The following is a 17,689-nucleotide window of genomic DNA, read 5'->3' on the forward strand; positions in this document are numbered from 1 at the left end:
AAGTGTTCCTATTTCTCTACATCCTCTCCTGCATCTGTTGTCTTCTGACTTTTTAATGATCATCATTCTAACTGGTGTGAGATGGTATCTCAATGTGGTTTTAATTTGCATTTCTCTAATGACCAGTGAAGCTGAGCTTTTTTTCATATGTTTGTTGGCTGCATGTCACCTTTTGAGAAGTGTCTGTTCATATCCTTCACCCACTTTTTGATGGGGTTGTTTCTTTTTTCCTGTAAATTTGTTTAAGTTCTTTGTAGATTCTGGATATTAGCCCTTTGTCATATGGATAGACTGCAAAAAATTTCTCCCATTTTGTACGTTGCCTGTTCACTCTGATGATAGTTTCTTTTGCTGTGCAGACGCTCTTTAGTTTAATTAGATCTCATTTGTCTATTCTAGCTTTTGTTTCCATTGCTTTCGGTGTTTTAATTATGAAGTCTTTGCCCATGCCTATGTCCTGAATGGTACTGTCTAGGTTTTCTTCTAGGATTTTTATGGTTTTAGGTCTTATGTTTAAATATATAATCCATCTTGAGTTAATTTTTGTATAAGATGTAAGGAAGGGAACATCCCTCTTTTAAAACAACCAGTCATTTTACTTCAGGGCAAGAATTTACCATAGAGCATCTGTTTTTTTAATATAATAAAATCTCTCTTCTTTATAACCTTCCTTGCACAGCTAGGGGGCATAGCTAATTCCATAAATCTCCAGGCCTTATGTAGAATTTAATGTTTCCTGAATAATTGAACAATTTACAAAAGTCAAAGCAGTTTATGACCTTAAAGCATTTAGCTAACCTAATATCTGACTTACAAATTTAGACAAAATGCCTCTATTTTGTCAATAATCTTTAAAGCTGTTTTTAGTTCCCAAAGATTACTAAAGTTACATGAACTAAAAGGCATTATAGTTGTTATTTTGCTTTCAAAATATTTAAGTGCTTATTTTTGTTTAAGCCAATTAATTAGAGCTCTTTTATATAAACATTACACACAACACACGTATAATTACACAGGCAGATTACTACAGTAGTTGTAAGATTTTTCATTTGCCAGTGTTTAAGTTTCTTAATTGCTTATTGGCCTTATGGTGGAGTCCTTGGAAGAACCAGGAAAGAGGTCTCTGATGCCTCCTGTTTTCCCCAAGGAGTCTAGGCTTTTAGAGCTTGAATATCCACTTTTAAGTTAGCTGAATTTTAACCATACTACTCTTTAATAAAGTCCTTTAAAATTTCTTATTACCTGATTTTAGCCAGGCCAAATGCTGATATTTCTGGCTTTTGAACTGTACCAAAAGTAACCTCCGAGGTGCTCAGAGAAAGGAAAATTTAAAATAGTCTGTGGAGGAGAAGAGACTACATGAGGTCATGCAAATATTAAACCAGAAAGAATTTACTTTCTTAGCAGGGAATTGAACCTGATTGCCAGTGTGAAAGGGCAATATCTTAGCTACTGAGTTATAACACAGGGCATATCACAATAGCTTAGCATATTGTAATATACATCTGGTTTAATGGAGTCACAGTCGTTATGAAATTGATTAAGAGGGCTGGGACTCTTTGTATTGTGGCTTGTCCAAATGTCAAATAAAAGATTGAAATAAAAGGAGGAAATAATTAATTCTGGATTTGAAAATACTGATTGATTTGTCAAAGCATGGGTGTATGAGTGTGTTTGTAAAGAAAAGAATTTTTATCTGAGGAATATGAGTCTTTTTAAGTTATCAAGCCTAGAGAGACATTAAAATGAGACAGCTGCACTTCCTCCTTGAGCTGTGTATTCATCTCTTGAAACTGCTTGCTATTGCCACATGTAGTTATACGTATATTAACCCAATAACCCCACACCTGACACTACAACCCACACCCTATAGCTTAACAATGTATAGCCAAACACTAATTAATATCACTTCTGTAAACCAGTGAGAATTCCTGATAACAACTTTGTATCAGCCCACTCCTTGTCCCCTTTTTTGACTTTAAAAATCTACTTGTAACTACTGCTAATTGGAGCATATACTTAGGGTGACTTTGAGTCTGTGTTCCCAGGCTGCAATCCTCAAGCTTGACCCAGATGAATTATCTATTTATATTAAATTTGCCTTAACTTCTTCCTTTTAGGTCAATGTATATGTGTGTTTGTGTATACAGCATGTTCCAAAAGTCTTTAAACAGTTGAAACTTCACTAACATCAGAAAAATAAGTGCTATAAATTCACCCCCAATATCCTTTGAAGTTTTAATTATACACATTTATTTTATACTTGTTTTAGTTTTGTAGATGTTAAATAATGAATTAGTGAAACCATGCCCTAGAGAGTTAAAGAAACTAATTACTAACAAATATCATCCGTTTACAGGATAGCAGATCTTTTTTTTTTTTAAAAAAAAAAAAACTTGCTAAAATGCCAAAATTGCCTCTTTTTATGAAATTAAAAAACTGGCTAAAATGTATTAAAATCAATAAGAATAACTGGAGTTTAAACAGAAAAGAATCTTGCTGAAGTCATAGACCAAATTTCTACCACGTTTCAAACCAACTCCCCATAACTGTGCACATGCGATCCACGAGGTAGCATTAAAAACAACTGTGCATGCCTGAGGACTTTATGGACCTCCTCTTTTCTTCTACCAGCCACCTACTAATCCCAGAGGCCACTCCCTAAACCTTTTCTAACAAAATGACTGCATGAAAGCCAGCACATGGGACAGATCTGAGCTGGACTCCCGTATCGCTGTGATTAATTTACCATAAAAACCTGCATTTCTCAAAAACCCAAATTGGGCAGTGAGCTCCTTTTCTTTGATAATATTAGTTTTAATCGTTTGAGTCAGTACCTCTGATTGGAAATAGTTAAGGATGACGTTAAAGTAAAACATTTACTGTTTGACACTCACAAAACAAAGTCAGTATAAAGGCACGTTAAGTTTCCTATCTGGGTTAATGTAAGGCAAAAACATTCTGTAGATAAGAAGGATTGGAGGACATTTGTGATCCTGAGAGTACCAATGCCTGGGTACGACAGAAATTCCAGGCAGTATTTCAGGTTTTCAAGGCTGTGGTGTTGATGGGGTTGAAGTTAAGGGCTCCAAACAGTAAAGCAGGACTTGGGTAATACCTGGTTTACTGTTGGAGCAAACAGAAAATTCCACTTGGGTAAATATATGACATGAAGAAAGGATGGAGTTGGGAAATGGAGTGGGAGGGTAGGACAGAGGGACCTGGAGGGCACAGGAGGGGTGGGGTTGGCTGGGCTGGTGAGGTCAGGGCTGTGGACACACCCTCCTCTTACTGCTCCCTCCACCCTCAGAAGCCCTCTGTGACTCTTCCATGCTCTGTGATGCAGGCCTGGGCTTATAGTTAAGACTGGGAAAACTCAAGGCTCAGTTGCTTCAGGCAGCCATGCTATTCAGATCATGGAGAATATCCTCTGTTTTCTGAACAGTTACACTGAGTCAGGGCTCAGCCCTGGCTTGGCACATTGCTTGGATATTGACCCCAACTTCATCTGCTTGAGTGGGTTGGGGTTGTTTATGCTGTACTTGTTCTACGTGCTATTGACCCTGTATTTGTCACCCCCCAGGAAAAATAATGACATCCAAATGGTAAGAAACCGTGGGTGAACACCCAAGGGAGATTCCCTGTTGTTGTTTCCCAATCCTATTCCCACATTTCTAAGTAAGTTTGGTTGGTACAGAGAGATGGTCTTAGATGGGAAGTCTGAAGAGAGGATAGAATTTCGCTTTTCTTTGGAAGAGGCTGGGTAGACTTAGGGCTTCAGGAGGACTAAAGTTTCCATCTGAAGCTCACGGACTGCCTATCTGGCTGTGGTGGAGGGTTCCAGATAAAATTCCACAGTAATTCTGTGGTCCCTGACTGGACTGCATAGAGAGTGTGGTCTCTCTGAAGAAGAACAATTTCTACTGAAATTTGATCATGAGTCACATTCCCCTGTCACCTTCATTCAACCAAGTCTTCCTTCATATTGGGTTGAGCTGGGGAGCAATGCTGAGAGTCTCTGAGCAGAGGCTGGAGGCAGAGTTCTGTTGGGACACTTTTCCTATGAGGGAGAACAGATGTGACTGTTGGCCTCTGAGTCTGTGTCCTCCTTGAGGACTGCTAACTGAGCATATCAAGGGTGGCTTTCTCTGACAAAATTCTCTTTGAGTTTTTCAGAGAAGGAAAAATTAGAAATATTTGTTCGCCTTTCATAATTGATAACAGGAACATATTAGCATTAATTAGGGAGTCATATTATTCTGTGTAATGAGTGAATGAATGAATGAATGAGCTTCATAAAGAGTGAGGTAAATGAGTCCCAGCCTCTCATTGTCTTTCTTTTGTTCTCAGCGCCAGGGAAGAGCCAGGAGGAGAAAGAAATGTAGGACATTTAAAGGTAAGGTCAGCCTGCTGTATCTGAGCTTCAAGGGTGACCCTTCCTGTTTCTGTCAGGAGGACTCAGACCCATGATTTCTTAGAATGTCAGTAACTAGATACAGCCTCAGAAGACAGAGCACTCAGCAGACAGGCTTACAGAAAAGCGATCAGACCTGACACATTGCTCATAGGCCCTGCTCTGCCCATTCATAGGCATGACAGAGTGATAGACCTGGGCACTGAGTATTGCCCAATAGGTGGGCAAGTTAGATATCGAGGAATGACTAGTGGCTGGCTTGAATCAGAGCTTCTGTCTCACAACTTTGCACAAGTACTTTGACTTCCTCGATACTCAGATTCATCTCAGAGGAGCATCACATGGGGTAATGTACGTGAAAGAATTTTACAAATGATGCCACATACACATGTGAACTTGTTAATAATATCAATGACTATTTGCCCTTTCCCACTGATACCTGGGGTTATCAGAGTTAAATATCCTAAAGATTTTCCACAGAGCAACTTCTGTATGATCTCTGTGTCTCTACCTTCATTATATATAACATACTGTTATGGTTTCCCAGACTGGATAACCTTCCAGAAAGAAGCAGAAGAGGAAAGGAAGCTGGTTTCTTTTCTGAAAAGGTGATTAATTGTTCCCTTTTGTCCTGTTCCCACCCCAGTCCTTTTTTTCAGCAAATTCTATTCACCTCAGGTATTTCTTGTAGCCTGCTGTAGTTGTGGGAGTGGGTAGCCATAGGAACGTGTATGTGAATGAATGTGTTGAGAGGCCCTAGAGTGCATGGTGAGGTCATAGGCAGGGGGCAATGTGAAGCGGGTAGCAGGCACCAGGGTTCTGACCCCTGCTAGGCTAACAGACCCTCCTTTCCTTGTTCTGGTCCTGGCTGCAGCTTCAGACCTCCTGCTTCCTGCAGTCCCCTGGGCCGGCATCATGATACCACCCGCTTTCGTCGACTGTTATGCCCAGACCCCCTCTGTATGGTGTGTAACAGAACAACTGCTGAGGTCCAGCGACTGCTGTGTTGGGAGTCCCTGAAAGAACCTGCTCCCTCTGTGTCCTCTTTGGCTTCTGCAGCTTCTGCGACTGAGTCATCGTTCACTCTGGCTTCTGCCGCCTCAGCAACCCCTCCAGAAGACCTAATAGTGTCCCCTTGTCCTGACCCTTCTCCACCACCCCCGTTAATTCTCTCACCTGACCTGATCACCCCTTTAGCTGACTTATTTTCACCCTCACCACTGAGGGACCCTCTGCCACCAAAGCCTGTTTCTCCCCTGGATTCCAAGTTCCCTATAGACCATTCCCCACCGCAACAGCTTCCGTTTCCCCTTCTCCCACCACATCACATTCAGAGAGCAGAGCCCTATCTCCAACCGGAGGCCAGTTTGTCTCTGAACACCATCTTTTTATTTGACTCTACTCTATCCCAAGATATGAACTCTTTACCAAATATTTCCCATGCCATGAATCCCTGTGATTCATGTACTTTTCATTACAAACCACCAAACTCTTTTGCTTTACGAATGCAAGATTGCACTGTGTCTCAGTCTAAAGCAAGTCTCATCATACTGAAGCCTCTGGAAAAAGAGACTTTATCTGTAGGCGGCTCTGGTGGGTCAACCACCGCTGCCCCTACAATTGGAGACATTGACCATTCATGCCCTGCATCTGCAGAATTCTCCTGGTGGCAGCCTCATGCCAAGGACTCTTTTTCTTCCAATTTTGTACCATCTGATTTCATGCAAGAGCTCCTTAGCCTTCATTCTTCTGAGACCTCTTTAGGGGGGTATTCTGTGGTCAACCTCATAGTGCCCGTTAACCTCTCATTTGTCAGCCATGACATCGTGGCACTCCTGGAGAGACAAGTCAAAAAAAGGGGCGATTTCCTGATGTGTAAAGAAAATGGAAAGAAACCGGGAACTTTCCCAAAACATCTTAGGCCAAACTACCAGCTAAATTCTTCAGGGAAAATGTTAGCTTCAACTTCTGAAAAGCATGGCTTGACAACCTCCCTTCCGTTTTCGGCCAGTAATAGGAAAGTAGAGGGGCTGCACATCCATCAGCAGCCCCCATATTCTAAGTGCTTTGAGGACCATTTAGAGCAAAAATATGTTCAGCTCTTCTGGGGTCTCCCATCTCTGCACAGCGAGTCTCTGAATCCTACTGTTCTTCTCCATCGTGGCCGTTCTTCCATGTTTGTATTCTTCAATGAAATTGCGAGTATGTCTACATTCCAGGAACCCCCAGTACTGCCCCATCCCCAACCTCTGTCCTTGCCTATTACCCAGCCGCAACCCTTGCCTCAAACCCTGCCCCAAGGTCAGTCCCTAGCTCAGCATCCATCTCTACCCACAGCCCAACTACCTAGTCCTCTATTCCAGATTGGGATCTGTGGAGTGTGTTTTCATAAATCTCAGAATGAGGGACAGTCTCTTACGCCATCTGAAATTAACCATCTGGAGTGGAATGTGTTGCAGAAATTACTGGAAAGTGTGTGGGGTTTACCCTCTGTGGTTAAAAAATCCCAGGAAGACTTTTGTTCTCCAGCTCCCAGTCTTGCATTGGTCAAGTCCTTTAAGGCTTGTGATCCCATCCCCATCAGTACTGGAGATTTTCCACTCAGTACTGAACTTAGGAAGAAACTAGAGCAACACCTTCGAAAGAGGCTCATCCAGCACAGATGGGGCCTGCCCCGCAGAATCCATGAGTCTCTGTCACTGCTACGTCCTCAGAGCCCAATTTTAGAGATATCTGAGTCAGAAAACAGTGAGGGACCCTTACATAGCTCTTTGGTTGAGGGTCAGAGCCACAATGATCTCAAGAATTTTAAATCAAGGAAACGTAGGAGCTTCCACAAGAGAAGCTCAAATATGCTTTCCCTGGAGAATGTGGGGAAGCTTCAGGGATACAGCCAGGAGAATGGCCCAAAAGGTGACCTGTTGCATGAACCAGAGACATCTTCAGAAGAGGATCTGAGTTCTAATTCTGAGAGCGACCCAGAAGGTCATATGATGCATCTGCCAGGGAATGATTTAGGGGTGAGCCTAGGTCAGAAACAACTTGCAAATGCCCTGACAGTACATTTGAGCAAGAAATTTGAGGAAATCAGTAAGGGTCAAGTGCCTTGGAGTGTGCGTAGTTCATGGCATTCAGTCAAGCAGACAATGTCTCTTCCTGAGAAATCCCATAGCCAAATAAACCATCAAGATTTGGCAGCATTGGTAGGTGAGGACTACTGCGTTGATACTTCCCAGGAGATGTCCTTCCTTGGTTCTAACAAACGAAAGATGTTGGAAGCCCATATTAAATCTTTCCATATGAGGATGCGGTGGGGTCTTCCCAGCAAGGTCCTTGAATCCATAGAAATCTGTAAATCGCAAGAGGACCTTTCCAGTTCCTTTTCCCATCTTGACCTCTCCTCCTCAGCCACCTTCATTCCTCAGGAAGATTCCAAAGAGGGGTTCTCCAAGTCTCTTAGACAAAGCACTCTTCAAGAAGAAAAGTTGGGAACAACAAGCTCCATCCCTATTTTGGGTCATCCTGACCCTGTTTCTGATACTCAACATGACCTTACAGAGATGGATTCCAAAGATGGTGCCTCCAATCCCCTTAGGGGAAGCACTACAGATTTTCAAGGAAAAAAGATAGAAACAATAAGCTTATTCTACATCCCGGATCATCCACATCTGGTCATCTCACCTGTTGACAAAGAACAGCAGGAGACCCTGAGAAGAGAATTATTTGATACTGATAATGAGCTTATAGAAACTGTCCAGACACCTGACAATGGCAGACAGGCTTTTCTGCCCTGCACACACAGCATCATAGATGAAGTCAGTCAGAAACAGAATGTAGTAGCCAGTAGGAGCAGCCCAGAGCTGTCCATAATGCAAGCTGGGGCTGGTGGTGAGTCAATGGATGAAAAAGAGAGTTTCGGCAATAACATAGAAAGGCTTCAGAGCAGTAGAAAGACCTATCCTGTCACCAATGGGCCTAAGGAAATGTTCAAAGAAGATGAGCTCAGTTTTCTTCAATCACAAACTAGGAAAAACTTGACAACCAGCAAGTCAGGAAGCTCCTCAGTGATAAAGGGGAAAATAAGCACTTCTCTTGAAACTGAAAATTTCTCACCAAAAATATCAGTTCCCCAAGATCCTAAATCATCATCCCTTAAACATCAGATGTTTAGTGAGTTAAAGCTGGCCCAGGGGGAGCAGAGCCAAGCTCACACCCATTTCACTGACATGCCCCTTGCCTTAGATAACTTGGCTTCCAAGGGCTTACTGACTCATACCCAGGGCATTTCCAGTGGGAACATGGCAACTTCCCAGGTAATGAATGTCCATGTGGAGGACAGAAGGATCCATGTGGAACAGCAGCAGGAGCCCACGGTCCCTAAGCATGTCTTACAGAATTGCCAAGTTAAGAATTTCCCACCAGCTACAAAGAGAGTGAGATCCAAAGGAGGAGAGCTTGGTGGAGGGGATGCAGGGTTGGGAACACCCCAACCCAGGAGAAAGAGCCATCCTGTTCAAAAGAAGACATCAGGGGAGGTGCTTAGGAGAAAATCTTCCCCAACATTGACAACACAGCCTCCTCCTGAAAACCTTTTCAGAAAATGGATGAAGACCTTTTTTCAGAGATTTAAGAAACCCAGCATAATATGTGAGGAACAAGAATGTTCCCAGGAAAAGGGTAGCTCCCTATCATCATTTGTGCAGGATATAGGTCCAGCTAAGATTAGAGCTGCCTTTACTGGGACTACTGAAGCTCAGAAAGTTAAGAGAGACATTGGAAAGTTCCCAGAGGAGAGGCTGGAGCATAGGGATGGGATAGATATCACCTGTCCCCAAGAGGCTCTTTCCTCCCCAGTGGAGCTTAGAAAAGCTCAGCACAAGCCAGTACTGCAGGTCAGAGCACAGCGTGTCCAGGGCTATCCCTGCAACTACACGGCTCCTTCCTGCAAAGTGACATGTAGCAAATCTTGCAGCCAACAAGCTATCTTAGTTGGCCAGAATCATCCAACACGGATTAGGCAGATCATAGATAAGAACAGACAGCCCCGGAAAGTTGAGGCATTTAAGGGCAAAATATTGTATCAAAGGCATCCCCAATCCATGCCCCACAGGAAGCCTGTGCCCCAGCCAAGTCCCACTTGCCCTTGTCAAGTCGACCCAGTGCCTCCAGCCATGCCAATCACTGCTAAAAGCACTATGTTTAGTGATGTGCCTTTAGTAATTACACAGACAATGCTTCCAAAGCATTTCCAGGGAGGAAAATTTCCCCCCACAAAATAATTCACTCCTAGTTGAGAATATCGATTCTCCCCAATAAATGTTCTAATAAGACTGATGTCTTTTCTGTGTATTGTGTTGGGGAGTATAGGTTTTGAGTAACCCAAGCTTGTGCTTAGGGAAAGGTAGGAGTTAGTTCAGTTCTTACTGACTGCCTCCTTTGACTTCTAAAAGGTGACCAATCTCCTGGAGCTCTTGTGGAGGAATGAGTATCATGTGTCTTCAAAAGCCCCTTCTGTCCCTGATGAAGTCTGAGGTGTTGGGCTATTTTCTACTTCTTTGCTTGAGACTTACTGATATGGTATGGCAGCCTGCACCTTCTTCCCCATTCACTGCTTCATATTCTTTAGGGCAGTGAGTAAGACAGGCCTTCTGTATGTGAAGAGAGGGTCAAGGACAGGTATATTTTTCAGAAATAGTGGTTTAATCACTGTTTTTAAAAGTTGCCAGTGACCAGAGGATCATGTAAGTTGGTGGGAGTGTTGGGGGTACTGCTGGTTGGGGTAGGGTGTCAGGAACACTGTGGATGCTGCTTAAGATTATGACAAGCAGGGCATGCTAGTGATTTGGGGAAACATATTTTGACCTCAACATTAAGGTTTTTCCACTAAAAAGTCACTTTGGGCAACTAGTTCTACTCCCTGGGTATATTCTGGATTGATGACATTTTTAATGAGCAAAAAGATCACCTAGCTGTCTGTGGCAGCAACGTTGACCAGGAAACCACCTACCTTACAGAATAAAATAAAGGCGAGAGTAAGGAAAAGATGCCTTAGAATGAATGAGAAAGTAAGAAAAAAGTGAAGATAGGAAAGGATGACCCTGTTGGTGGAAAAAGGTTTGTGCCCCATCAGGTACATATTACGACCCTTTCGCAATCTGGATCTAGGCACCACCCCTTTGAGGTTTACCAGGGCACTGCAGAGCTTACAGATGCCATTTTGGCAGAAGTGTACACGGGTCTGTTCTTTAAGTTCTACAACAGTATCTGCAGGACTGTTGTCAAGCATGGCATCCCTCTCTTTAGGGAAGGTGATCTTTGTGCCTTCTTTCCCACCATGTTGATGGCAACATGCAAGATCTTCCCTTAGTGTATACAGTTCACCTATCAGGATGGAGGTGTGACCTATGATCTTCACGAGCTTAGTGGAATATAATAGATATTGTCTAGAACACCTGCAGCTCATGATCCAGAGGTGAGTCCTGGACTACTGAACTATGCATCAGGGTTACAGATATTTGGGGGTTCACTATGGGCCTTTACAGAATGCTCCCTATGGCCAAGGTTAGTACATAAGCACCCTTAAAACATTAGGGGTTTGAAGAGAAGGCAACTCCACTTATACAGACTGGGATTAAAAAATGAGACGAGTTTTCTAGAGGGCACTTGCGGTAGGTTTCCTAGAAAAATCTGTGAATCCTTGGTGTCAAAACAAAACAAAACAGCAAAGATGTCCATTACAGCTCCCTCACTCAACCATCCTTCGTTTTTTCTGTCCATGCTTATGCTACTGAATCTGCCATGTCTGAAGCTTAGGATTACAGAAATAGTTCAGGTTCCACGAAGGCCTTAAGAAGGGCAAAATTGGGATGAAGCTCAGGGTAAAGAACTGTGGAGGTGGAGAATCAATGGAGGACCCAAACATCCATGTGGATAGACTTGCCAATAACCTGGCCTCTTAATTCCTCTGTCATTCCATCTTAGGGTTCTTGAACTCCATTCCAGTTCAGTTACTGCCAAACCCAGAAGCTATCATCAGAAACATCCAAGTTATCATCAGAAACACCCATGTTTTGTGGACGTAGAGTATTGCTCAATTGCCCTGGCTGGTGTGCAGTGGTATGTTCTTGGCTCACTGCAACTGACCACCAGATTTGAGTGATTCTCCTGCCCCAGCCTCCTGAATAGCTGAGATTAAAGGCACATGCCACGCGCCTGGCTTTTTTTTTTTAAATAGAGACAAAGTCTTACCATGTAGGCCAGGCTGGTCTAGAATTCCTGACCTCAAGTGATCCTCCTGCCTTGGCCTCCCAAAGTGCTAGAATTATAGGCATGAGCCACCATGCCCGGCCTCATCAAAACCACCTCTACATCTGTAATAATACAGCCTGACATTCCACCCTTTGACCTCATCCTCCTATCATTTCAGCTTAGGCCCTCAATTTGTCAAATTTTCACACTGGGTCATTAATTTTTCTACTGGTCTATCTACTATGTTTTTGTCTTAATTTTCTCCCTCTTCAATGCAGACTTCATGGTCTATCCGATAGCCAGTATTTAAAAAGCTCTACTTGAAATATGCCTCATCCAATTCCCTTTAATCCTCCCTGTCTAACAAAATCTCATCTCTCTGCCTTTGCCAGAAATGTCTTCCTATAAATGACCAATCACTATTGGATTAAATCTCACAATCAAGCCTACTGACACCATGATAAATGCATGGTCAGCCTTAGCACTACCTGGAAATAATTCACCCATTCATCCAAAAAATACTTATCCTGTGCTTACTAACAGAAAACAACACAAATGGAGCTTTGGTCATTTTTCCTTAGTCCACTTTCTCACTCCTGCTACTCAACTGTATTTCAAACCTTCTGTACTTTTCTCAAGTTTAGGCCATCTCCACTTGCTCAGCAGATGTGCTGGCCTCACCATTTACAGAGAAACTAGAATTCATTGGATGGAAATGTGTCATAAAAAATTCTTCAAAAAACTGTATCGATCCCTCATTTGTTTCCTTCCTAGGTTTCTTTATTTTTTTTTTGAGACAGAGTCTCGCTCTGTTGCCCAGGCTAGAGTGCAGAGGTGTGATCTCGGCTCACTACAATCTCTGCCTCCTGGATTCAAGCAGTTCTCTTAACTCAGCCTCCTGAGTAGCTGGGATTATAGGCATGTGTCACCACACCTGGCTAAATTTTGTATTTTTAGTAGAGATGAGGTTTCACCATGTTGGCCAGGCTGGTCCTGAACATCTGACCTCAGGTGATCTGCCTGACTCAGCTTCTCAGAGTGTTGGGATTACAGGTGTGAACTGCCACACTAGGCCACCTTCCAAAGTTTCTATCTTCAGAAGAATTATACTTCCTGAAATGTCTTTATTGACTGGTAAAGTCTAGTCTTGATGGACTGATCTATTCTTGCCTTGTAATAGGTAAAGAAGTATATGCTTTAAATGGATGAATTTTGTGTTATATTTCAATAAAACTTAAAAGGATTTAAGAAGAATAAGTGCTTGATGATAACAAGAATACAAGAGCATACACCAAAAAGAGTTAACACATTTTTGAAAGATTCAAACCTGGTGTAGGAGAGATAATGGATTTAGCAAAGTAGACAAAGCACCAGCTATCCTTATTGCTGCTTCCTCCTCTTCATGAGACACTGAACGTGTTTTATTTCTTAAATCCTTTCATTGAAAAGGTGATTAAACATACACAAGAGCAGGCAGAATGACATAACTCCCCATGTACCTACCACCTAACTTTCACAATTCTCATTTGGTACAGATGATTCATCCCATCTTTTACACTATGATTAAAGTGCAAACGTCCATTTAAACATTTTGCTATCCATCTCTTAGAAGATGTGCCATGTGCCATATGTCAGTGCTGTCACATTCCTTTGATACTTATCACATGGAACACACTTATGTACAACAGATGTACACAGCATTGATGACAAACACATTGCGCTTTACTGGCTTTGGCAGTCAATTCTCTTGACTTTAAGTCAACCCCAAGGAGTCATTTGAATTACTACCCTGAGTCCACACAAGAAGCAATCACAGAGAGGCAAATTCAGTGCCCAACATTTCAGTCCCTTAATCACAAAGTAACTATAACATGAAAAAATATATAACAGTAGAAAACTACATATTGCTAAAGACTTGAGATTGCCACATAAATATTTTCAAATATTTAAAAGAAATTTTTTCTATGACACATTTAAAATGAGTTTTTGTGTTTCTGCTTAAATAAGTAGATCAAATATAGTTGTCTATCTCCCCTCCTTCCCCAAATCCCATTAAGAGTAAAGGATTACATGAAAAGATGTGCAACATCATTAGTCATCAGAGAAATGCAAATAAAAATCACTATGAGATACTACTTCACAACTACTAGGATGGCTGGAATAAAAAAGATGAGTGTTTGAGATAATTGGGAGAAATTGGAAGCCTAATACATTGAGAGTGGGAATGTAAAATGATGCAACTGCTCTGGAAAACAGCCAGCTACTCAAAATGTTGGCATATAACCTAACAAATCCACTCTTAAGTATATACCAAGAGAAATGAAAACATGTGCCTGCAAAGAAACTTGTACACAAAGGTTCATAGCAGCATTATTCACAGAGCCAAAAGATGGAAACAACTAAAATGTCCATCAACTGATGAATGTATAAACAAAATGTGGTATGTCCATACAACAGAATATTATCCAGCCATAAAAAGGAATAAAGCATTAACACATGGTACAACATATATAAACCTTGAAAATTTTATGCTAAGTGAAAGAAGCCAGTCACAAATGACCACATATGACTTAATTCTGATCTTCAGAATAGACACATTTACAGAGAAAAAAAGTAAACTTAGAACTAGGTGAATGAAGTACAAGAAATGTAATAGCTAGAGGATATACGTTTTCTTTTTGAAGTCATATAAATGTTTTTAAAATGACTGGTGGTGGATGTACAACTCTGTGAATATAAAAATCACTAAATTATACACTTTAAATTGGTGACTTATATGGTACGTCAGTTGTATTTCAATAAAATTGTTTTAAAAACTGAAGGATTTAAAAAATAAATGTGGCTGGGTGCAGTGGCTCATGCCTGTAATCCCAGCACTTTGGGAGGCCGAGGCAGGTGGATTACCTGAGGTCAGGAGTTTGAGACCAGTCTGACCAACATGGTGAAAGCCCGTCTCAAAATAAATAAGTAAATAAATAAATAAATAAATAAATAAATAAATGATTGATGTGAGAAGGACAGGAGAGGATACAACAAAAGGGGTCAATCCATTTTTAGAAGGTGGAAACCTGGTAGGGGACATGTAATTGACTTAGTGCCTGAAAACCAATTCACATCTTATATCAGTCCATTCTCACACTGCTATAAAGAACTACTTGAGACTGGGTAATTTATAAAGAAAAGAGGTTTAATTGGCTCATACTTCTACAAGTTGTTTAGGAGGCATGGCTTGGGAGGCCTCAGGAAACTTACAATCATGGCAGAAGTCAAGGGAGAAGCAAGCACATCTTCACATGGAACAAAAGAGAGAAAGCTAAGAGGAAGTACTATACACTTTTAGAAAACCAGATCTTGTGAGAACTCACTATCACAAGAACAGCAAGGGGAAAATCTGCTCCCATGATCCAATCACCTCCCACTGGGTCTCTCCCCCTAACACTGGCGATTACAATTTAACATGAAACTGGGGAGGGGACACAAAGCCAAACCACATCACACCATAAAACTACAGAATACAAATGACATGGTGGAACCAAAGAAGAAATTAGGAGTTACATGCTGTAAACACGGTTCATTGAAATTCTGGTTCTTTTTTGTTTTACATTGTGTATTAGTCCATTCTCATGCTGCTGATAAAGACATACCTGAGACTGGGTAATTTATAAAGAAAAAGAGGCTTAATGGACTCACAGTTCCACATGGCTGGGGAGGCCTCATGATCATGGCAAAAGCTGAAAGGCACATCTTACCTGGAAATGGACAAGAGAGAATGACAGCTAAGTAAAAGGGGAAATCCCTTATAAAGCAGTCAGATATTGTGAGACTTATTAATACCATGAGAACAGTATGGGGAAACTGCCCACATGATTCAGTGATCTCCCACCAGGTCCCTTTCACAACACATAGGACTTATGAGAGCTACAATTCAATATGAGATTTGGGTGGGGACATAGCCAAACCATATTATTCCTCTCCTGGCCCCTCCTAAATCTCATGTACTCACATTTCAAAACAATCAATTCCTTCCTATCAGTCCCCCAAAAGTCTTAACCCACTTCAGCATTAACTCAAATGTCTGCACTTGGAAGGCTCGTCTGAGACAAAGCAAGTACCTTCAACTTACAAACCTGTAAAATCAAAAGGAAGGTTGTTACTTCCTAGATACAATGGGGATACACGCATTGGCTACATACAGCCATTTCAAATGGGAGAAATTGGCCAAAGCAAAGGGGCTTCAGGCCCCCTGCAAGTCTAAAATCTAGCAAGGCAGTCAAATCTCCAAAATTATCTCCTTTCATTCCATGTCTCATATGCAGGTCACACTGATGCAAGAGGTGAGTTCCCATGGTCTTGGCATTTCCCTTCCACATTTCCCTAGCAAAGGTTCTCCATGAAGGCTCTGCCCCTGCAGCAAGCTTGTGGACAACACATAGTTGGGTCTTATTTTTTAATCCATTCTGACAGTTTGTCTTTTAATTGGTGAATTTAGGCCATTTACATTCAAATTTTTAAATATATATGGATTAATATCTACCATTTCTGCAACTGCTTATTATTCATTGTACCAGTTCTTTCCTTTTTTTTCTCCCACTTTTTTTTTAGCCAATCTTAGTTCACTTTCAAATAACACTATACTGCTTCACAATGTAGTAGCATGGGTACCTTATAAAAAATGTTTCCAACTCTTTCTTCCTGTCACTTATAAAATTATTGTCATTCATTTTACTTATCCATGATACTATAATTACCAAAATGTTGTTTTTGATGTTGCTTTTATTATGTCAATTAAGAATAAGAAAAATAAAAGTTTTCTTTACCTTCATTTATTCCTTTGTTGGTATCCTTTCTTTTTAAAAAGATAGACAGATAGATAGATAGAAGGAGATACAGACAGACAGACAGGCAGATAGACAGACAGATAGATAGATAGATAGATAGATAAATAGATAGATAGATTGATCTGAGTGATCATTTTCCTTCTAAGGCAGATTTGATGGTAATTAATTCCCTGTTTTTTTTTAGGGAATTTTTTTTTTTTTTCTTCATCTTTGGAGGATAATTTTGCTGGTTACAGAATTTTGGTGATAGGGGATGGCGTGAAGGGGGTGGGCTTCTAGCAACACTTTAATTTTACTCTATTCTTTTACCTTGCATTGTTTATCGTGAGAAATCCATAATTCTTATTCTTGTTTCTCTAGAGGTAAGGTGTTTTTTTTTTGTTTTGTTTTTGTTTTTTACCCCTCTGGATTCTTTTAAGAGTTTTTTCACTGGGTTTTCTGCAGTTTGAATATGATATGCCCAGCTGTAGATTTATTTATTTATTTATGTTTATTTATTTATTTATTTAAGATGGAGTCTCACCCTGTAGCTCAGGCTGGAGTGCAGTGGCACAATCTTGGCTCACTGCAACCTTCCCCTCCTGGGTTCAAGCCATTCTCCTGCCTCAGCCTCCCAAGTAGCTGGGATTATAGGCACATACCACCACATCTGGCTTATTTTTGTATTTTTAGTAGAGATGGGGTTTCACCATTTTGGCCAGGCTGATCTTGAACTTCTGACCTCAGGTGATCTGCCCGCCTCAGCCTCTCAAAGTGCTAGGACTACAGGCATAAGCCACGGCACCCAGCCCCAGCTGGAGATTTTTAAGGTATTTATCCTGCTTGGTGTTATCTGAGCTTCCATGATCTATGGTTAGTCTGTCATCTATTTTGGAAAATTCTGTTATTATTACTTTAAGTATTTCTTCTCTTTCATCCTCTCTTCTCCTTCTGGTATTCCAATGATATGTTATCTTACATATTTTGAAACTGTCTCACAATTCTTGGGTAATTTGGGTTTTAAAATTTATTTATTTCTCTCTTTGCATTCAGTTTGGGAAGTATCTATTGACATATATTCAAACTCACGCATTCTTTTTTTGGCCAAATATAGTCTCCTGATGACCCATCAAAGGCATTCATCATGTCTATTGTGTTTTATTTCTAACATTTCCTTTTGATTCTTAGAGTTTCCATCTCTTTATTTATA

At 41.1% G+C, this 17,689-nt stretch overlaps 1 protein-coding gene across 1 annotated transcript; it reads left to right on the forward strand.

The window, feature by feature from the left end:
- The first annotated feature begins 3,416 nt into the window (after positions 1-3,416).
- Positions 3,417-9,744, forward strand: LOC108284093 (spermatogenesis-associated protein 31D3-like). The gene is made up of 4 exons (XM_037728575.1): positions 3,417-3,605; positions 4,351-4,395; positions 4,952-5,022; positions 5,289-9,744. The coding sequence occupies exons 1-4, from the start codon at positions 3,417-3,419 to the stop codon at positions 9,691-9,693; spliced, it is 4,710 nt and encodes a 1,569-aa protein (XP_037584503.1). The 3' UTR covers positions 9,694-9,744.
- Positions 9,745-17,689: the final 7,945 nt, after the last annotated feature.

This window comes from Cebus imitator, unplaced genomic scaffold (genome assembly GCF_001604975.1).
Source record: "Cebus imitator isolate Cc_AM_T3 unplaced genomic scaffold, Cebus_imitator-1.0 Scaffold269, whole genome shotgun sequence".
Taxonomy (NCBI): Eukaryota; Metazoa; Chordata; class Mammalia; order Primates; family Cebidae; genus Cebus; species Cebus imitator.